Source organism: Chiloscyllium plagiosum, unplaced genomic scaffold (assembly GCF_037043375.1).
Source record: "Chiloscyllium plagiosum isolate Xiang-an unplaced genomic scaffold, Cpla_swu_hap1 HiC_scaffold_24, whole genome shotgun sequence".
Lineage (NCBI taxonomy): Eukaryota > Metazoa > Chordata > Chondrichthyes > Orectolobiformes > Hemiscylliidae > Chiloscyllium > Chiloscyllium plagiosum.
Genome location: NW_028270162.1, coordinates 60,726,046 through 60,748,793, shown reverse-complemented (window position 1 = coordinate 60,748,793; position 22,748 = coordinate 60,726,046). Strand labels below are relative to the sequence as shown.

General features: G+C 42.3%; 1 protein-coding gene across 1 annotated transcript; it reads left to right on the top strand.

Moving 5' to 3' along the window:
- Positions 1 to 358: 358 nt before the first annotated feature.
- LOC148145770 (putative G protein-coupled receptor 139) lies at positions 359 to 17,344 on the top strand. The gene is made up of 2 exons (XM_088000285.1): positions 359 to 539; positions 16,446 to 17,344. The coding sequence occupies exons 1-2, from the start codon at positions 359 to 361 to the stop codon at positions 17,342 to 17,344; spliced, it is 1,080 nt and encodes a 359-aa protein (XP_087856411.1).
- Positions 17,345 to 22,748: the final 5,404 nt, after the last annotated feature.

Sequence of the window (22,748 nt, the reverse complement as noted above, 5' to 3'; positions counted from 1 at the left end):
GACGCCCAGCTGCAGACCAGGTTATACTTTACTCCCATAAACCACGGGAATAATGGCCAGTGCCTTTGCTGTTTCCATCAGACCAGTTAAATGTTTATTGTATTATAGTGTAAAATATATTGAATTGGAAGGGGTTAATTAGACTTGTTTGTTCTTTGACTGCAGTTCATGACATGTCCATTGGGATTCTAATTGTTTCACTGGAGGGTTTGCTTCTTCTATTAATAATGGGCTTCTTTCAATATGTTATCCAAATAGATCGGTGGGAACTTCACCTCCAGCGCTTACAGGGATTACTTATAGAGAGAGGGTGAGGAGAGTTCAGAATCTGAGAGTAAAGGATTGAAATATTCCAACAATGGCTCAGAATTTGATAACAATCAATTGGAATGCTACAACAGAGGAAAAGAGTTTATTCTGGGATTTTTACTTTCTTTCCACATATTATGATCATCTCTCATTAAGAGCTCGAATCCAATATTCAGTTTATGTCATTCAATACTTTTATTATCCCATTCTTGCCAGCATTGGTGTACCTGGTGAGTCTTGCTCTGTCCAGCTATGAACTCTATGAACCATGGCTAATTGCGTTTCTGTTCTTGTTCTCTTTTTGTTGCTGTTGTTGGTAATTTTGTCTCCAGTTATTAGATGTGTAAACAGTAACTCCTTGAATTACCATTTGTTGTTGAAATCTTGGTAAGACTGAAGCTTGTCATTAGTCCTGGTCACAAACTCCATTCCTCAACCACAAATTGCACCCCTCTTCCTGACCAGAGTTTAATACTGAACCAGACTGTTTGCATTCTCTGTATTTTATTTGATGGGAGCTGAGTTCTGACCCCATATCCTCTCCATCACTATTCCTGTCTACTCCCATCTCCATAGTTTTCCCAATCTTCACCTTTGCCTCAGACAAGGGCATGATAATCTAAAGCGGGTAGCCATTGAAATAGTGGCCCCCTTGTCAATGGAAAGATATTGAAGGAAGACCAAAGAAGGTTCATGGGTTCGATTCAGGTATGGAAGAATTTTCTTATAAGGGAAGGTTACTGAGTTGGCTGAAGAAGAATAAGACTGGACATTATTGAAACAATTAAGCTTTTATAGGGCTTCTCAGGTTAGATTTGGAGAAGCTGCTTCCCTTCTTGTGGGATGGTCTAGGATCATAGGTATAATCTCAGTGTAAGGGGTTACCCATTCAAGTTGGATGATGTTGAATTGTTTCTCTGAAGATAGTGATCTGTGGAATTCTTTACTGCAGAGGGCGAGGCCATCAAGTCTATTTAAAGATGAGATGACAGATTTTAATCAGTAAGAGAATGAAGAGTTAGAGGAAAGAGTCAGGAAAGTAGAGTTGGGGATTATCAGATTAGTCATGATCTCATTGAACAGTGGGGTAGATTCAATGGGCTGACTGGCCTACTTATGCTGCTGGAAATGTGTTGCTGGAAAAGCGCAGCAGGTCAGGCAGCATCCAGGGAACAGGAGAATCGACGTTTCGGGCATAAGCCCTTCTTTAGGAATGCTGCTTATGCTGCTACGGTTTTAACATGGCTGTGTTCGATGGCATCTTCCAAAGTTCTACAGATTCTGGAACAGTCCAGCTGATTGCAGAGTGATGAATAAAATTCCACTATTGAAAAAAGGAAGGGGTGAAACAAATAATCAAAGGTTTGTCCAATATCAATTATACAGAAAATGTTAGAGTCAATTATTAAAGATGTATAAAAGGGTATGGAGACGGTGTGGGAGTGTAGCAGTAAGCTTAGCACTGTCGAAAATGAGAGAGAACACATCAGAGTGAGACAAGGCCTGAATAACTGTATAGTCCCGGGAACCTCGAGGCAACGTGGGAATTTGGTGAAGAGAGGAAGGGGGTGCTTTTGCTTGCTATTTTCCGGCTCATAGTTCGTAAGATTTTCCTTGAAAGAGAATAAATTGAAGCCCAGGATCAGGGGCCCAGCCAAAAAGGTGATATCACAAATAAGTTCCTTGGTTGGTGATAGCTCCTAAGTTGACTATCTATTATAGATTACTTTCAAATTGAAGGTAAATTGGGGGAATATTTACAGGCTGCAAACTGAAAGACCAGTATGAACATTTTAAAAATCAAATCAAGAGATACTGGGCCAGATGATGTGTTGTAACTGCATGGTGTATGAGCTGGTGGATCCCATTGTGATTCATTGTGCCCACATCTGTGGCAGGATTTGGTAACTTGAGGAACTCGGGCTTAGAGCTGATAAGCCAGAGTCTGAGCTTTGAACCCTCTGACACATCAGGGAGAGGGAAAAATTACCTACACGCTGTGTTCCATAAGGCAGTCATATCCCTTTGATGAACTGTCTCCAATTTGGTCAGTGCTCAGGCACAGGAGGGCGTGACTACAACCAAGGCAGATAGAAGGATCCTGGAGATGCTGCTGAAGGAGCCTCAGCCCTTCACCTTGTCTAACAGATTCAAGATTCTTGCATCTTATGGCTGTAGGGAGGATGAGTAAACTGACCATAGTACCATGGTACAGGGAGCCATTCAACAGGGGTGAGAAAAGAGAAATGGAGCTGTAATTGGGGATAGTTGTAATCAGGAATAGTATAGTCAAGGGAATAGACACTATCCTCTGTGGCCAGGTTCGAGAGTCCTGAAAGCTGTGTTGCCTACCTGGTGTCTGGTTCAGGATAACTCAACTAGGCTGCAGAGGAACTTGGAGTGGGAGGGGAAATATCCAATAACGTAGGCACCAATGATATAGGTATAAGGAAGTAAGAGGATCTGGCTGGGGGAATATGAGCAACTTGAACCTAACTGAAAGAGTAGAACCAAAAAGATAATGATCTCTGAATTACTACCTGAGCCATGAGTAAATTGGCACAGGGTCAACAGGACTAAAGAGGTAAACATGAGGCTGAAGGATTGTTGTGGGAGAAATGGGTTCAAATTCATGGAATATTGGCACCAGTGCTTGGGAAGAGGGAGCTCTTTGTGTGGGATAGGCACAACTTGAATCATGCTGGGACCTGTGAACTGCATAACTAGGGCTATGTGTAGGGCTTTAAGCTAAATAGTGCGGGAGTGGGTTCAGTTGTTTGGAAAACTATGGAAAAAGTTAAAGGGGGGAAGGGCTGTTAAAGTTTCCAAAACAAGTAGTATGACAGAGAGTATGGAAAAGGCCAGGAATCTATATTCAGGCACAACAGATAAGGGGGCAGTCAATGCAGGACGGAGGGTGTTGTACTTTAATGCACAGAGTCTACGAAACAAGGTAAATGTGCTTGCAGAGCAGATTGAAGTTGGCAGGTATGATGTTGTGTGCATCACGAGTCGTGGCTGTAAGGAGTTCAGGGCTGGGAATGCAATATCCAAGAATACAGGTCCTATTGAAAGGACAGGAGGGCGATGTCATCTTGTAAGAAATAAAATTAAATTAATAGCAAGAAGTGATGTAGAATCAGAAAAAGATTCTATGGGTAGAGTAGAAGAACTACAAAGGAGAAAGGCCTGTGTTGGGAGTTGTGTATAAGCCTTCTAGCAGTAGTCAGGACGTGGGAAGAAAATAAAGCAGGAGATTGAAAAGGCATGCAAGGAAAACACTATTACAATAATCATGGGGAACTTCAATGTGCAGTGGACTGGGACAATCAGGTTGGTACCAGATCTAAGAAAAGGAATTTGTGGAATGTCTCCAAAATAGTTGTTTTTTGGAACAGATTGTGGTAGTCCCCACTAGGAAATAGGCAATTCTGGACTTATTGATGTGTAATGAGGCAGAATTGATTTGTGAGCTTGAAGTGAAGGAAACCCTTGGGGCCATTGACCATAATATGATAGAATTCACCCTGCTGTTTGCAAGAGAGAAAATTGAATCCGATGTAACAGTATTACAATTGAGTAAAGGTAACTACAAAGGCATGAGGGAGGAGATGGCCAGTGTTGATTGGAAGAGGAACCTATCAGGGAAGATGGTGGAGCAGCAATGGCAGGGGTTTCTAATTTGGGAAGCACAGCAGAAATTTGTCCCAAGGAAGAAGAAACATATTAAGTGGAGGATGACATGGTTGACAAGATAAGTCATGGAGAGCCTAAAAGCCAAAGTAAAAGTTAAAAAAGTACACAGCACCAGGTTATAGTCCAACAGGTTTATTTGGAAGCACTAGCTTTAGGAGCGACGCTCCTTTATCAGGTAACAAGTGACTTTTAACTTTGTCCACCCCAGTCCAACACCGGCATTCCCACATCAAAGTAAAATGTCATGAAGTTTAGTGGGAAGCCAGAGAATTAGGAGGCCTTTAAAAAACAAAAAAAGCCACAAGGGGGTAGAAGATGAAATATGAGAGTAAGTGAGCTAATAATATAAAAGAAGATTGCAAGAGTATTTTCATATATCTGAAAGGTAAGAAAGAGACAAGAATAGATATTATACCACTGGAAAATGAGGCTGGAGAAGTAACATTGGGAATAGATAATCAGTTCTCACAGTGGAAGACATTAGCAGCATACCAGAAATTCAAGAAAATCAGGATGCAGAGGTGAGTGTAGTGGCCATCAGTAAGGAGAGGCTGCTAGGGACGCTGAAAGGTCTGAAGATGGCAAGGTCACCTGAACCAGATAGACTATACCCCAGACTTCTGAAGGAGATAGCTGAGGAGATCATAGAGGCATTGTTGGTGAGCTTTTAGAATCATAGAATCATAGAAACCCTACAGTGTGGAAACAGGCCCTTCGGCCCAACAAGTCCACACTGACCCTCCAAAGAGTAACCCACCTAGACTCATTCCCCTACCACCCTACATTTATCCCTGACTAGTGCACCTAACTACACATCCCTGAACACTATGGGCAATTTAGCACGGCCAATTCACCTAATCTGCACATCTTTAGATTATGGGAGGAAACTCACGCAGACATGGCGAGAACGTGCAAACTCCACACAGACAGTTGCCAGAGGCTGGAATCGAACCCAGGTCCCTGGCGTTGTGAGGCAGTAGTGCTAACCACTAGAATCAGGAATGTCCCAGAAGACTGGAAAATGGCTGATGTATCATTTTATTTAAGGAGGGAGGGGAGCAGAAGACAGAAAACCATAGGCTAGTTATCCTGACCTGGGTTGGTCGTAAGACTATAGAGTCCATTATTAAGGATGAGATTGTGGAGTATGTGGTAGAATAAGGTAAAGTCAGCACGGTTTTATCAAAGGGAGGTCATGTCTGAAAAATCAGTATAAATCTTTGAAGAGGTAATGAGCAAGTTGGGCTAAGGAGAGCCAGTGGACGTGATGTATTTGGAATTCCAGAAAGCCTTTGACTAAGTGCCACACAAGAAGCTACTAAATAGGATAAGAACCTATGATGTTAGGGGCAAAGTACTAGCATGGATAGAGGATTGGCTGACTGGCAGAAGGCAGAGAGTAGGGATAAAGAGATTATTTTCAGGATGGCAGTTGGTGATTAGTGGAGTTCATTGTTGAGAAAAAACTGTTCACATTATACATTAACAATCTGGATGAAGGTACTGAGGGTATTGTTACTCAGTTTGCAGACAGCACAAAAATAGGTGGAGGAAGAGGTAGTGTTTAGGAAGTGGGGAAGGACTTGGACATACTCGGTGAATGGGCAGAGAAGCAGTAGATGGAAGACAATGTGGGAACGAATGAAGTTGTGCACTTTGGGAGGAAAAATAGAGGCATGGACTATTTTCTAAACAGAAGAAAGGCTTCAGAAATCTGAAGCTCAAAAGGACTTGGGAATCCTAGTTCAGGATTTCCTTACGGTTAACATGTAGGTTCAGTTGGCAGTTAGGAAGGCAAATGAAATGTTGGCATTCATTTCAAGATGGCTAGATAAACTGCTGAAGCTGTATAAGGCTTTGGTTAGAACACATATGGAATATTGTGAGCAGTTTTGAGTTTAAGGAAGGGTGTGCTGGCATTGGAGGAGTTCCAGAGGAGGTTTACAAGACTGATCTCAAGGACAAAGGAATTTTGATGAGAAGAGTGCTTGAGAACTCTGGTTCTATAGTTACTTGAGTTTAGAATGATTGAAGCTTACAGAATACTGAGAAGCTTGGAAATGGAGTGAGATTTCTGCTGATAAGAGAGACTGAGACCCAGGGAACACTAGGGCTAAAGCTGCTTACACATAAAGACAGTGGCTGTGAATTGAAGTTACCCGAGCCCCAGGTGCTGGCTTGAGCTGGTTCAGCTTTGAGGGACGACATATGGGAAGAACAATAAGGTAATCCTAAAGGTGACCTCAGAGTGAGCCTGTAGTGGAAAGACACCACTCTCAGGTGAGCTGAGGAGCCAACAAGAAAATGAAGGATTTTGATGGGGACCATCAGCAAAAATTCTGGAGAGCATCCTTTGCAATGTGCAACCCCATACTTGGGTTTGGTGAAGCGACTCAACACCTGGAAGACTGGCGGGCCAGTGTGAGCTTGTATTCTGGGATATTAGCTTTTATTTTGCTGACTGAAGTGGGAACATCAAGCTTAGTGGGTGGTGATGAATTGCATGCTTGTTGATAACCTTTTTCTCATCAAATGGTGTGAATTGTATGCCTGCTTTAACTAAACTAAGAAAGGTTGTGGTTAATTGATATCAACGCGACCCTTGTCCTGTTTGTGTCAAACCAACAACTGGGCAACAACAGACTCAGAGTGAAAGGCGATCCTTTAGAACTGAAATCTGGACAAATGTCTTCAGTCAGAGGCTGGTGAATCTGTGAAACTCATTGTTGCAGAGGGCTGTGGAGCCCAGGTCATTGAGTGTCTTTTAGACAGAGATAGATAGATTTTTGATTGGTCAGGGGATCAAGGGTTATATGTTGAAGGCAGGAGAATGGGGTTTAAAAACATAGTATCCACAATCGAATTGTGGAGCAGACTCAATGGGCCAAACAGCCTAATCCTGCTCCTTAATCTTCCTCTCTTGTGGTGTATTAAAGTGGAGAATCAATCATGATCATGTTGAATGGCAGAGTGGGCTCGATGGGCCAAATAGCCTACTCCTGCTTTTATTTCCTTTATTTCTATCGTGGTTTCATGGGATATGATAACAGAGCACTTAGAAAATGTCAACAGTTTTAAACAAAGTCAACACAGATTTTGAAAGGCAAATGAGGTTCGAAGACCAACTTTAGTTTTTTGAGGGAGTAACTGGTAGATAAGTGAAAACCAGTAAATGCTTGTATTTGGATTTTCAGAAAGCCTTTGTTAAAATCCAAATAGGAAGTTAATGTTCACATTTCCTGGCCCATAACCAGGCACTGGCATGTGAGACTAGATTGGGTTGGGATATCTGGTCAGCATGGATAGGTTGGACCAAAGGGTCTGTTTCTGTGTTGTACATCTCTATGACTCTATTTGATGAGGTGGAACATACTGACATGCACTGAGAATAGATAAACAGACAGAAACTGCTTTTTTTTATCAGGTTAAGAGACAATAACTAGTTGAGACCTCAGCAGTCAGTGCTTAGACTTCAGCTGTCCACAGTATACAGAGAAACCTCGATTATCCAAATGACTGGGGTGGGGAATATTTTGTTCAGATAATCGAATTCCATATAATCGAATGCGGATGACACAGTTTAACCAAGCATCGGGACCTTGTGATCTTGCTCGGATAATCGAGTGCCGGATAATTGAGGCTTCTCTGTATATCAATGATTTGGATGACAGAATCAAATCCAAAGAAACAAAACAAATGCAGATGCTGGAAATCAGAAACAAAAACAGAAATTGCTGGAAAAACTCTGGCATCATCTATAGAGAAAAAACTGAATCAACATTTTGGTCCAATGACCCTTCTTTAGAATTGATGGCAGTGAGGAACAGGTTGGCATTCATGCAGAAGATTTGGTGAGACAGGATGTTGTCTGGGAACAGTGGGTCTGTTAAAGTGGTAGATAATTGGAAGCCAAGAGTATGGAAGATGGGAACCCAGCTAAGGGCCCTGACAACAATGGTGCTGGGGTATCCTTGGTTAAGCAAGAAGGTGGACATTTTGGAGGCCCCCTTGTCAAAGTTGGCATCACAAAATTTATATAATGGAGGCGGAGGAGCTGGGAGAATGAAATGGAGTCATCACAAGAAGGAGGGTGAGAGGATGTACAGTCAGGTAACTGTGGCAGTTGGTGGGTTTGTAGTGGATATTGGTGGCCAACCAATCACTAGAAATGGAACCAAAAATGTTGAGGAAGGAAAGGGGCAGCACAGTGGCTCAGTGGTTAGGATTCCTGCCTCACAGCGCCAGGGACCCGGGTTTGATTCCACCCTCGTGCAACTGTCTGTGTAGAATTTGCACATTCACCCTATATCAGCATAGGTTTCCTTCAGGTGCTCCGGTTTCCTCCCACAGTCCAAAGATGTACAAATTAGGTAGATTCGCCACGCTAAATTGCCCATAATGTCCAGGGATGGGTAGGCTAGGTGGATTAACCATGGGAAATGCAGGGTTACAGAGATAGGGTAGGGGATTGGGTCTGAGTGAGATGTTCTTCAGAGAATTGGTGTGGTCTTTATGGGCTGAATGGCCTGCTTCCACACTGTAGAAATTCCATGAAGGGGAGGATTCATAGATGGACTAGGTGAAGCTGAGAGCGGAAGTTAATTGGAAGCAAGATAGGTTAATTTTTCCATTTTTGGATGGGAGGGGAAGCAGCGCTGGTCATGTCATCAATATACTGGAGGAAGAATTGTAGGTGGGGGCCGAAGTTGAATTGGAATAAGGAATGGTCCACATACCACACAAAGAGATAGGCATAACTGCGGGTGCCATGGTCAACCTTTGACCTGAAGAAAATAAGAGGAGTGAAAAGAGAAGTTGTTCAGAGTGCGATGAGCTTGCCCAGGCAGAGGAAGGAGACGGGGATAGTTCAGGCTTTCTTGTCAGGAAGAAGTGGAGAACCCTGAGATCACCCTGTTGGGGGATGGGGTGGTGGTGAATGTAAAAAAGAGATTGCACAGGCCCATGACATCTTCCCCTGCAATCGCAGAAGGTGTAACACCTGTCAGTTTACTTCCTCCCTCCTCACCATCAAAGGCCCCAAGCACATTTTCGAGGTGAAGCAGCACTTTACCTGCACTTTACTCAATCTGGCCTACTGTGTTCACAATGACATCTTTTCCACATTGGGGAAGCAAAGCGCAGAGTGGGTGACCGTTTTGCAGAGCACCTGGCTGCAAAACCGATCCTCTGTTGCATTCCACATCAACAGACCACAGTGTTCCCTGGCCAACAGCTCTGCCTCAGGCTTGCTGCAGTGCTCCAGCACTTCATTTTCTGCTTGACAACTCTACAACCTTCTGAACCAAATATTGAGTTCAACAATTTCAGAGTTGAGCACCTTCTCCCACCTGAACTCCACACATTACATGGGCTGCTACCACACACAACCAATTGTCAGCTACTAATATTCCCCATTAGCAGCTATTTATTCTTCCAGCCTGACCTTTTATCCCCCCCTTTTGTTTGTACAATTGTTTGTCTCTGTCTGTTTGGGCTGTAACCCCACCTATTCTTTACTCCTCCCCCTCCCCCCATTACATCTTCTGCATAAATACCAACCTTTTCTAGCTGTTGTCAGTTCTGAAGAAGGGTCACTGGATCTGAAACATTAACTCTGTTTTCTATCCACAGATGCTGCCAGACCTGCTGAGTTTTTCCAGCAATTTTTAGTTTGGCAAAATTCCCAAGTTTGCTCCTAACACAATATCAGGTGGGAGTGAGAATGGTGAGGAAGACATAATTAGGTGAAGTGAGTTAGTTAAGTTGAGTGATTAGTCAAATACATGGCAGATGCAGTCTAACTTGAATTACTATACCCATTTCAGTAGGAAATAGTGATGATGTGGAGGTGCTGGTGTTGGACTGGGGTGTACAAAGTTAAAAATCACACAACACCAGATTATAGTCCAGCAGGTTTATTTGGAAGCACTAGCTTTCAAAGCACTGCTCCTTCATCAGGCGGTTGTGGAGTATAAGATTATAAGACACAGAATTTATAGCAAAAGTTTACAGTGTGATGTAACTGAAATTATACATTGAAAAAGACCTGGATTGTTTGTAAAATCTCTCATTGGCAAAACCAAGCAGAGGCTACAGTAACTGATGAATGGACACCGCACAACAATCAACAGACAGGGGTGTTCCCTCCCAGTCGGAGAACACTTCAGCGGTCTGGGACATTTCACCTCGGACCTTTGGGTGACCATCCACCAAGGCAGACTTTGGGACAGACAACAACACAAAGTGGCTGAGCAGAGGCTGATAGCCAAGTTCAGTACCCACGGGGATGGCCTCAACTGGGACCTTGGGTTCATGTCACACTACAGGTGACCCCGCTGCACTATATATACACACACACACACACGGAGGCACACAGACACATAGAGACACAGATAAATGCACACTCATAGACAGACAGACAGACACACACACAGACAGATGCACAGTCCCTGACAGACACAGACACAAAGACACTCCTACACAAACACATTCCTACACACATACACTCCTACAGACCCATACACTCTCTCATACACAAGCTCTCTCTCATACGCTCACACATGCGCTCCCACACATATACACACACACCCACCTTCTCAGACTTATACACCATTACACTCATACTCATACACATACACACTCTCTCACAGACACTCATAACCCCCTCCCCCAATACACGCACCCACATGCAAACACACACATATAAGTTTGTGGGGTGAATTTGTCCTTGCAGAATTACATTTTATTTTGCTCAAAAACTGCATGAATCCATGTAAGATTCTGTAAATCTGTTTTTTAGATTAGAATCAGTCTGAACATTGTGGCACTGGGCACCTCACACCTTCAATGCATTATCTGGGCCGACATGTCACCAATTGTTAAAGTTCACTTGAAAATGTAACTTTAAAAAAGTTCTGGAATGTACATATGAAAGAACTGAAATCAACATGGTCATTCTAAAAGATGAGAGACTTAACAAACAAACCAGGTCTTTTTCAATATATCATTTCAGTTACATCACACTGTAAATTTTTGGTATAAATTCTATGTCTTATGATGTTATACTCCAGAACCATCTGATGAAGGAGCAGTGCTCTGAAAGCTAGTGCTTCCAAATAAACCTGCTGGACTATAACCTGGTGTTGTGTGATTTTTAACAAAGTAGGAAATAGAATAGCAGAGTAACATTGAAGTGGTGCTAGACAGGTAATTCTTGTTGAATAAAATTCTGGCAGTCATTGCACTTGGAAGGGATTTTCTTTCTCAATGAAATATATGTTGTGAATTGTGAAATATCTCCTTAACTATCTGTCAATGTTTTCCAGTATCTGATCTTTTTCTATTCCATTGTGATTTCATGCCCTTACAATTATTTGAGTTCAGGAGGTGGAAGGTAGCAAAGAGTACATGGTTGAAGAGTTTCAGGGCAGAGGAGATGACCTGGGGATTGCAGTGAGACAGAGACTCACTGAGATTCTGAGGCAGCATCTGAGGAGCAACACCGCCTCTCCATCCTGGAGGCACCCTACCTCCATTTCTGATTAAGGGTTTTTGCCCGAAAAGTTGATTTTCCTGCTCCTCGGATGCTGCCTGACCTGCTGAGCTTTTCCAGCACCACTCTAATCTAGACTCTGGTTTCCAGCATCTGCAGTCCTCAATTTAGAGGGCTGTTAAGCGTTAACCATATTGTCGTGGGACTGAAGTCGCATCTAGGCCAGACCAGGTAAGAATGGTAGACCTCCATCATATATGTTATCAGTTCATGCACAAGATACCCAGATAGAGTTCATGTCAGAAGAGGCTGGGAGCCCATCTTATGAATTTTATGGATCTAGGTGCCTGTAGTGTTGGCTATCCTACAGGCAAAGATCAGGAGAGAAACAAAAGAAAAAAAAACATTTTACATGGAGAAGCACTTGACATGGAGAAACACTTGAAACAAAATCATTTTCAGGGACTTAGGAATGGTACTAATTAAAAGGGGCAAGGCCATGGTTAGATTGAACTCAAAGAATGAGTGAATCAGCTGGGTTTTTACTACAATAGCCATTATCCCGTCTCTGAATTCCAGATTTATTAACTGAATTCAAATTTCACCATCCGTCATGAGATTCAAACATAGAACCTAGTGGGGTCTGAGATGTATGACTCTGTGACTCTATTAGCCTGGGATTTTAAATTAGTTGTCCATTGACATTACCACTGTACTGCCATCTCCCTGTACATTGTAACAGATTTCTTTCAAGCACCCTTTATGTGTTGATTTATATTCTGTCCTACAGTTTAGATACTGTTACAGAGTTGATAAAGTACTCCCACAAATAACTTCCTTCATTTCTTACCTCCTCTCCAATTGATTCTTCGTTTTGTTTCTCTGATCTAAGAACATTTCTCAATATCATCACTTATTAACAGAGCTATCCAATGTCATCTTTTCCTTCCTTCCGGCCTTATCATGTTGGGAAATTGCATTGAATTGTTTGGTCTTAGCTGTGGTCACTGTGACCATGCCTCTGTAATTTATGTTTCTTTATGTTAATTTCTGCTATAAATTCATTCATCTTTTTAGAAGTTCTGCATGAATTTTGATAGGGACTAATATTCTTTGTTCTCACCATTTTCCACTGCTTGTTTGCTGGTGCAGTCTTACACTTGCTCTGTGTATTCCCGTTGACTCGAGTAATCATTATTTTAATTGCCATCCTGCAGTATTGCCTTGTATTTTTTTGTTCAACTTTTCAAATCTCCAAAACCAATATTTGATTTAAACGTTTCAACAGCCCTAGTTATATGATTCACTCGGGTACCAATCCCAATGTGGTTCAAGTCAAGGCTGCCCAGGGACACAAATGCTGTTTTCCCCAGTACCTGTGAAAGGGCTCCAAGAATCAAAGCACACTTCTCCCACACAAATCTTTGAGCTTTGCTGAGCTCACCGATCTTATACCTCATGTAAATTTGCTCGTAACACAAACAATAATCCAGAGATTTTTTTACTATTATGCATCTGCTTTTTAATTTCGTCCCAAGTTGATCATAATGCCTGAGAACTGCTTTCTTCACCCTACTCATTTGTGGGTACCTGCATGAGGCACACCAACTAGACTCTGAGCTCACTTTCAACAGCAGGGAAATAATATTTATCCACTTTATCATTTCCTATTACAAATACATTCTTTATGTACCTTCTGTTTGAGCATCCCCAATAATCAGTACATGATACAATAGTCAGCTTGTTCATCCCTTTGCTTGTCTTTGCTGTTGGCCACACAACCTGTTAAAATATCAAAGCGATTCGACAATTATTTCTAGCTTCTGACTTCCTGTACCTGCCTGTCTTACTGTCATGCCCTTATCGCTGACCAAGGACATCAAGTCTAAAAGATCTACGCTAAGGAGTGTGACTGCCTCCTGAAGCAAAGAGCTGTGATGACTTTGCCTCTCCCTGATGAATCACAATGTTGAAAACACGGACTGTGGTTTGTCAGCTCTGAAGCAAAGTTCCTTGACCCGCAATGCCCTCGTGCAGATGTAAATACAACTGATCAAGGCAATGTCCATCAGCTCCCATATGCTACAGCTGCAGCACGTCACTGGCCTGACATACATATTTCAATTTATTTTCCTAATTAGCATCCTAAGTCAAATGCTCATAAGTAATATACCAATGAGCATCACCTCCCTCATTTTATTCAACTCCCAATTGACCATTTTCCGAGAGTTCAGTATCCAGTCAAAGTTGGACTTCTCTGCTACATACTTCATGTTTCTGTGAAATCTCTTGTATTTATACAAATTGGAGTTCCAATATTTTTTGCAAGGTTTGTGAAAGTTTGTAGCTCAGGGTGAGATTTAGGGTGTAGGTTTGCTCGCTGAGCTGTAGGTTTGATATCCAGACATTTCGTTACCTGGCTAGGTAACATCATCAGTGGCGACCTCCAAGTGAAGCGAAGCTGTTGTCTCCTGCTTTCTATTTCTATCTTTCTCCTGGATGGGGTTTGTGGTGATGTCATTTCCTGTTCGTTTTCTGAGGAGTTGATAGATGGCATCTAGATCTATGTGTTTGTTTATGGCGTTGTGGTTGGAGTGCCAGGCCTCTAGGAATTCTCTGGCATGCCTTTGCTTAGCCTGTCCCAGGATAGATGTGTTGTCCCAGTCGAAATGGTGGCTTTTTTCATCCGTGTGTAGGGCTACGAGGGAGAGGGTCGTGTCTTTTTGTGGCTAGCTGGTGTTCGTGTATCCTGGTGGCTAACTTTCTTCCTGTTTGTCCTACATAGTGTTTGTGGCAGTCCTTGCATGGAATTTTGTAGACGACGTTGGTTTTGTCCATGGGATGTACTGGGTCTTTTAAGTTTGTTAGTTTTTGTTTGAGAGTGTTGGTGGGTTTGTGTGCTACTAGGATTCCGAGGGGTCTTAGTAGTCTGGCTGTCATTTCTGAAACTTCTTTGATGTATGGTAAGGTGGTTAGGGTTTCTGGCTGTGTTTCTGCCTCTACTTCACCAAGGAGGAAGAAACTGACAACAAACTCGCATTCCTGGACATCACATTCGAAAGAAAGGACAACGGAGAACTACAAACCTGCGTATGCAGAAAACCGACAAACACTGACCAAATACTTAACTACACCAGCAACCATCCCAACACACACAAACGAAGCTGTATCAGAACACTATTCCAATGAGCCACCACACACTGCAGCACAGAGGAACTTCGGAACACAGAGGAGAACCACCTATACAACATATTCAAGAAGAACGGACACTCAAAATATACAGTCCGCAGATTCCTCAAGAACAAACCACGACAAGCAGACCAAACACAGCCAGAAACCCTAACCACCTTACCATACATCAAAGAAGTTTCAGAAATGACAGCCAGACTACTAAGACCCCTCGGAATCCTAGTAGCACACAAACCCACCAACACTCTCAAACAAAAACTAACAAACTTAAAAGACCCAGTACATCCCATGGACAAAACCAACTTAAAAGACCCAGTACATCCCATGGATAAAACCAACGTCATCTACAAAATTCCATGCAAGGACTGCCACAAACACTACGTAGGACAAACAGGAGGAAAGTTAGCCACCAGGATACACGAACACCAGCTAGCCACAAAAAGACACGACTCTCTCTCCCTCGTAGCCCTACACACGGATGAAAAAAAACCACCATTTCGACTGGGACAACACATCTATCCTGGGACAGACTAAGCAAAGGCATGCCAGAGAATTCCTAGAGGCCTGGCACTCCGACCTCAACGACATAAACAAACACATAGATCTAGATGCCATCTATCAACCCCTCAGAAAACGAACAGGAAATGACATCACCACAAACCCCAGGAACCGCATCCAGGAGAAAGATATAAATAGAAAGCAGGAGACAACAGCTTCACTTCACTTGGAGGTCGCCACTGATGATGTTACCTGGCCAGGTAATGAAACGTCTGGATATCAAACCTACAGCTCAGCAAGCAAACCTACACCCTGAAGTTCCAATAATTTCATTCAGCCACTGATGTAAAGGGAACCAGCTTTGGCTTTCTACTTAATTTTAACAAACACCAGTAATTTAGGTTTATGACAGACTAAAATCTAAAAATCTAGAATTGACTATTACAGTTAGGTTAAATATTGAATGCAAGCTTGACTACATTTTAGAAACAAATCAAGCATTACAACGTCTTCACTTACCACCTTTCCAGTGTAAATCAATTGACATTATTACATTTAGACACTGACTTGCATGCTATTTACGCTTGTGTAGCTCAGTGTCACTTTTTAATGATTTTCTTATTAAGTACCTTAAGATTTTTAAATTATACTAAAGGTATTATGCAAGTATTTGTTGTTGTTGATACACCTGAATGGAATAGGAGAGAGAAGGAAAATTCATATTTCAGGTCCATGGTTCTTCATGGTTGCGCTTGGGAATTTTAATGCCTTTAAGACAGATATTAAAAGGAGATGGAGAGTATTATAGTCCGCACTGGGTTCAACAATTTCCTTTTGCCATTTAGTCTCCCCTACCTTCCAGCATATCACTGACTTTGGGCAGGGGGGGGGGGGGGGGGGGATCGGGGTAATGGGAAGGTGGCAGGAGAATGGGAAGAGAAACATATCAGCCATAAAATTGGTAGAGTAGTCCTAATTCGGCTCCTACATCTTATGGTCTTATGGTCTTTCCATTGTTCTTTTATATATAATAATTCCCAAGTTTTGAGAAGATTTGTAGCTCAGGCTGAGGTTATGGATGTAGGTTTGCTCGCTGAGCTGGGGGGTTCATTTTCATGAAAATGAACTTTCCAATTCAGCGAGCAAACCTATATCCATAATAATGCCCATATTTGAAAATCTCTCATTCTTAATCAGCCTTTGCTATACCTTTGCACCAGGGGTAATGTACATTTTACCACTTTATTTCTTCTCTTTGCAGTTAACCTGCTGACAATTATGATACTCTCTCAGCAAAAGTGTGGTCTCTCCAAATGTATCACTTACTACCTGGTTGCCATGGCATTGGCAGATCTGCTGGTCATTATCCTCGACCTGATATTAAGACACATTCCAATTGTTTATGGAGAACACTTTCATTTCCTATTTTCCATTCCACTGTGTAACATTCATGCTGCTCTGTTATATGCCGTCAATGACTGTTCTGTCTGGTTCACTGTCACCTTCACATTCGATCGCTTTGTAGCCATTTGTAGCCAGAAGCTGAAAAGTAGATATTGCACTGAGAAAATTGCAGCTATGGTTCTGGGAATAGTGACTATGCTGATATGTTTAAAGAACATTTTCTGGTATTTTATGTTCATAGGACAATATTTGCTGATGAATGTTCCTTGGTTTTGTGATGTTGCTGGGGATGTTCAGTTTTCGCAGATCTGGGTGTCAATTGAATTCCTCCATAACATTCTAACCCCATGTGTCCCATTTGTCCTGATCCTGCTGCTCAATATTTTTACTGTCAGATACATTTTAGAGACCAGCAGAGCCCGCAACAGACTCCGGGCTCACAGCATTGTCGAGAGTCCCAGAGACCCAGAGATGGAACATCGAAGGAAATCCATCATTTTATTATTTGTCATCTCAGCCAATTTCATTCTATTATGGGCAATGTTAATGTTTTATTCAATATGGTACCGGATGTGGGATTTGGGATATAATTCTATGTGGATAGATGACTATGTCCTGGAGCTGGGCTTCATGCTGCAACTTCTGAGTTGCTGCACAAACACTTGCATTTACGCAGTGACCCAGACTAAATTCAGAGAACAATTCAAAAATATGCTAATATATCCTTTTGTCCAAATTGCTCAACTGATTTATTGATGAGAAGAACTGAATACATGAGAGTTTGCAGAATTTGCTTGTTTTAATTCATGTTCCCAGCAAAGACAGGATCTATTCCCATGGTGGCAGGGAGTGAAGTTTTGTTCTGATTTTTGTATGCTGCCAGGAGACTGGAAATGGTCCTGTTTCTCATGGGGAGTGGGGAGTGGAGAGTGGGGAGTGGGGACTGGGGAGTGGAATAGGACTTGTTGCCCACAGAACTTAGAATTGAGGTGACAAGGCCACGGGTGCAGGTCCCATTGTCCATTGTGGTGTGTGTGTGTGTGTCTGTGTGTGTGTCTGTGTGTGTGTGTGTGTGTGTGCGTGTCTGTGTGTGTGTGTGTGTGTGTCTGTATGAGTGTGTGTGTGGGGGTGTGTATGTATGGGGTGCGTGTGTGTGGTCTGTGTGTGTGTGGGTCTGTGTGTGGGTGTGGGGGGTGTGTGGGTCTGTGAGTCTGTGAGTCTGTGTGTGTGTGTGTGTCGGTCTGTGGGTGTGTGCGTGTTGGTCTGTAGGTCTATGGATGTGTGTGTGTGTGTGTCTCTGTGTGTGGTTGTGTGTGTGTGTGTTCTTTTTTAGCTATAAAAGTTCTTCCAATCAGTCGAAGAGCATTCAATTTGAGCGGAAGCATGAAATCCTTGATTAGATAAAGGGAACCAAGATATAATAGGCCATCAAGGCACTAAAAAGTGAACCAGTCAGAGCAGCAAGAAAAACTCTTACCCTAAACCATTTTCAAAAGAAAGAGCATGTAGCCTGGCTAGCTCAGCCAGTTGAGTAAAGGCCTCTTAAGGTCAAAGTCAAGCTCATGGTTTAAAGTCACAGGCTGGTGTTTGTGATCTTCATCTTTAGACTGATTTAACTTGTGTGACCAACAATTTTCAGTACCTTCAGTGGAAAGTTCAGGAAATGTTGAACTGAAATGACTTTGAACAATAGTGTCAGAAAGTTCAGTGAGATTCCTATCATGTGTCTCTTTTCATAATCCACCAAAAATCTCTGAAGAATATTACGCACACATTTTGTGTCCAATGCTGAGATCTTCTGTGGTGTGTCAGATTTCTGCATCAGCAAAATTCACTTCATAATCTTAATGCAATCTGAACTTGTGTTTGTTTCTTAGTCCAAGCTAAGAAATGAGTGTCAGGGATAATTCCATCAGGGATAAAACGATGCTACAACATGGCTATCTCCAAGGAGGCTGAGCTAGTTCAATTGTGATGCAATTGGAATGGTGATATAAAGATTCCTACTTCAATCCCAAATGTTCACAGATCTTGTATTGCATGAACTTGCTTGCTTCCTAAATTTAGGTTTCAGGTTTTGCTGAATAAAAACAGACACATAACTAGTAATGAAAGCTTTGCTGGCACATACAGGTTCCATAACCTTGGTATTATTTCAGTTACTTGGATTGAGTTTGATTCCTGTATTGGTCAATTTGTGCTTTTATTTTTCGTGCTATCTGAGGAAAACTTTGCTCTTTTCAAATTCTGCTCAAACTATTATATCTTTTTATCTCTCAAAGATGATGTTGGATCAAAAACAAAAATTGCTGGAGAATTTAGCTGGAGATCTCAAGAATCGTCACTGGACACGAAACATCAACTCTGCTTTCTCTCCACAGATGCTGCCAAACCTGCTGGGTTTCTCCAGCAATTTCTGTTTTTGTTTTAGATTTCTAGCATCCTTGGTCTTTTTTTTGTTCCTGGATTTGTTGTTTTTGTTTATTAGAACATTTTGTTTTCAATTCAAGCCAGCATCTGCTGTTTGTTTGCTTTGATAAAAGTCAGTGGGAGTTGGGGACAAATTCCATGCTGGTTAAAACATGCCTAGCATAAAGGAAGGTAACTATTAGAGATCAGTCATCTCAGTTCCAAGACATCTCCGCAAGATTTCCCAGAGTAGTGTCCAAGGTCCAATATCTTCAGCTGCTTCTTCAGTGACCTGTCCTTCATCATGAGTCAGAAGTAAGGATCTTTACTGATAATTGCACTGTTCAGCCCCATTCACAACTCCTCAGATGTTGAAAGAACAAGATCTGGATAGCTTCAGCCTGACAAGTGGCAAATTTCATTTCTGCTGCATGAATTGCCAGGTGATGTCAATGACAACTCCCATCTGGCTGAAGAAATTCCACCTCATCAATAAAGGGTCGTCCCATCACTCTGAGGCTGTACCCTAGTCTTTCTTACTGCTGGAAACACTTCCTTCACATCAATTCGACCCAGGCCTCTTATTAATCATAGAATCATAGAATCTCTACTTGCCATTCGGCACATGACATCCACACCAACCCTCTGAAGAGCATTTCACCCAGACCACTCCCTACCTGTAACCTTGCATATCCTATAGATAGCTTACAAATCACTGGACACTACGGCCAAACCAATTAACCTGCACATCTTTGAACTGTGGGAGGAAACCCATGCAGACACAGGGAGAATGTGAAAACCACACAAACTGTGAGGCAGCAGTGGTAACCACTGAGCCACTGTACTATCCAGAGCTGTAATTTTCAATCAGATCCCCCTTCATCCTTCTAAACTCTATTGAGACTGGACCTGGTATCCTCAATCGCTCTCATACGCAAGCTCTTCATTCCTGGGATTATTGTTGGAAAACCCCTCTTGATCCTCACTAATGCCAGCATATCCTTCCTTAAATCTGGGTCTCTCATTTTCTGGGAATCTGTTAATGCAGAGACTCAGACAATGTTCTGGGGTCTGGGCTCGAATCTTGACACAGCATAGAGTGAAATTTGAATTCAATTTAAAAAAAAATTGCAATTAAGATTCTAATCCATTGTCAATTATCAAGAAACACCCATTTGGTTCATTAATGTCCTTTAAAGAAGGAAACTACCATCTTTACTTGGCCTGGTCTATGTGTGACTTCAGGCCCACAGCAATGTGTTTGACTTTTACTGCCCTCTGGGCAGTTTAGGATGGGTGATAAATGCTGTCTAGCTGGCAATGTCTTCATCCCTAAATAAATAAAGAAAAGAAAAGATTTGGGGCCCAAAACTGCTCACAATATTCCAAATGTGATCTGACTAGAGCCATATATATCTTCTTGAGTTCTAACTCTCTTGAAAGGAATGCTAATATTGTGCCTGCCTTCTTAACTACCAGGTAAAAACAATGACTGCAGATGCTGGAAACCAGAGACTAGATTAGAGTGGTGCTAGAAAAGCACAGCAGGTCAGGCAGCATCCAAGGAGCAGGAAAATCGAAGTTTCGGGCAAAAGCCCTTCATCAGGAATAAAGGCAGGGTGCCTGCAGAGTGGAGAGATAACTTTTTAACTACCAACTGATCCTGCATGTGAACCCCAAGAGAATCCTGAACTGGGATTCCAAAGTTCCTATGAGCTTCAGTTTTCCGAAGCCTTGCCTTATTTAGAAAATAGTCTATTCTCCTATCCTGTCCCAGTTCTTCGGCAACCTCCCTACTTCCTCAAAACTATCTGTCCCTCCACCTACCTTTGTGTCACCCGCAAGCTTAGCATGAATGCCCTCAGTTCCTTCATCCAGATCAATGATGCTGCCTGACCTGCTGTGCTTTTCCAGCACCACTCTAATCTAGACAATAAAATGAATAGGTTTGGTCCCAACTTCACCTGCAGAGCCCGACTAGTCAGTGGCTGCCATCCTGAAAATGAACCCTTCAGCCCTCTCTCCACCGCCTGCCTGTCAGCCAATCTTCTATTGAGACTGTATCTTGCCTCTAACCCCACGGCCCCTTACCTTATTTAGCATCCTTCTCTGTGGTACCTCATCAAAGGCCTCTTGAAAGCCAAATAGCTCACGTCTACTGGCTCTCTTTTATCTGACTTGCTCGTTACCTCCTCAAAGAATTCGAACAGCTTTTTTTTTAATTTCAAAAATATAAGAATTCTAACAGCTTTGTCAGACGTGAGCTCTCATTGACAAAGCTTTGTTGTCTCAGCCTTATTTTACCACGGACTCCCTCACACGGTGCAGCCTCATGCTGAAGATGACCAGTGTAAAGAAGGCAGGCAGAATTGGAACCTTTATGTAAATACTCTTCATTCATACAGCAGCTAAAGCTCACAACAAGAATTCCTTATCCACAGCTAAGCCCTCAGCCAGCTCACAAAGAGCTCGTTCCTCCTGAGCTTGAACCCACTGAATTTGCGTTTGCAGCTATGTCATTGGATAAGCCCAAATTGCCAATTGTTACCCTCCACCCTTCAACTGTTATCATTAATCTTTTCCTCATAACACTTCACTTTCTGTTTGTAACCCAGCGCTTTGCTTCAATCATCTACAATCCTCCCATCATCAATCTGGAGCCTGTAGTAGGGAATCTCTCACCTCTAACCCTAATGTGTTCAGTCAAACCTGCCTTCTATGTGCCTGGAGCTTCCCTCCACTCTTGTCCTACTCTCATGTGCCCTTGACTCATGCTCAGACACTGATAACCTACCCTCTGTCAAACTGCACCTGCCCTCTTAGTTTGAACTCACCTGGCTGAATGTGGACTCTTTTGTGTCATGCAACTGCTTCCCTGAGACACACGTTGGATGGGATTGACCTCTCCTTCTAGACTGTATTGAAACAGCCTCACTTACTCTATGTTGTCTTTGTACTTTGTAGTTTAATATACTGCTGAATAAGTACAGATACACAATCCTTTGTCCGAAATTCCAAAATCTGAAAATCTCCGAAAACCGAAATTCTTTTGTAGAGTGGGGAGCGTCTGCTGAGGTGACCCAAATCCACACCCACTCGAACCACATCACTCGGACTATTCACACGTGGGGCTGTTGTGAGGTAATTTTCTTTTATTTCACTGTGAAAATATCATTTATTCCAAATTCCGAAAAACAATTGGCCTCAAGGATTTCAGATAAAGGATTGTGTAGCTGTACTTACTTTGGTGTACGTTATTGTGTATACAATGTAATGGTGATATACTAATTAGAACAATGTTATTCAGAAAATAACATGGGTATGAAGTGCTCTGCTTGAATACTGTTATTTTTCAATAAAGAATCCTCCATTGAGATTATTGTTTCTGTTAAGAACCAATAGCACAACTTCACCCATTTCCAACCAAAGCCATGTTTTCATGTTTGACCCCTTCTATTTTACTTTTGCCATAAACAATTGCCATGGTCTCAGCATTCTCCTGTTGCCCTTGTCTTTACCTCAAAGTTTAACCAAGATGACCATCTCAGCTGATGCAAATGGCCTTGCAGCAGTCATCAAAGGGGTTTCCCATTGCTGCAGAGATGGCCTCCTGAGTAAGGTTAATTTCAGAGTAAGGTTTAAGGTCCCAGAGTGAGTGGCACGGTGGATCAGTGGTTAGCACCGCTGCCTCACAGCACCAGGGACCTGGGTTTGATTCTCACTTTGGGTGACTGTCTGTTTGTACATTCTC

Coding starts and splice junctions, on each gene's coding strand:
- LOC148145770 (XM_088000285.1), top strand. CDS start 359: ATGGCTCAGAATTTGATAACAATCAATTGGAATGCTACAACAGAGGAA. Junction 540..16,445: donor TGCCAGCATTGGTGTACCTG/GTGAGTCTTGCT, acceptor TTCTCTTTGCAG/TTAACCTGCTGACAATTATG.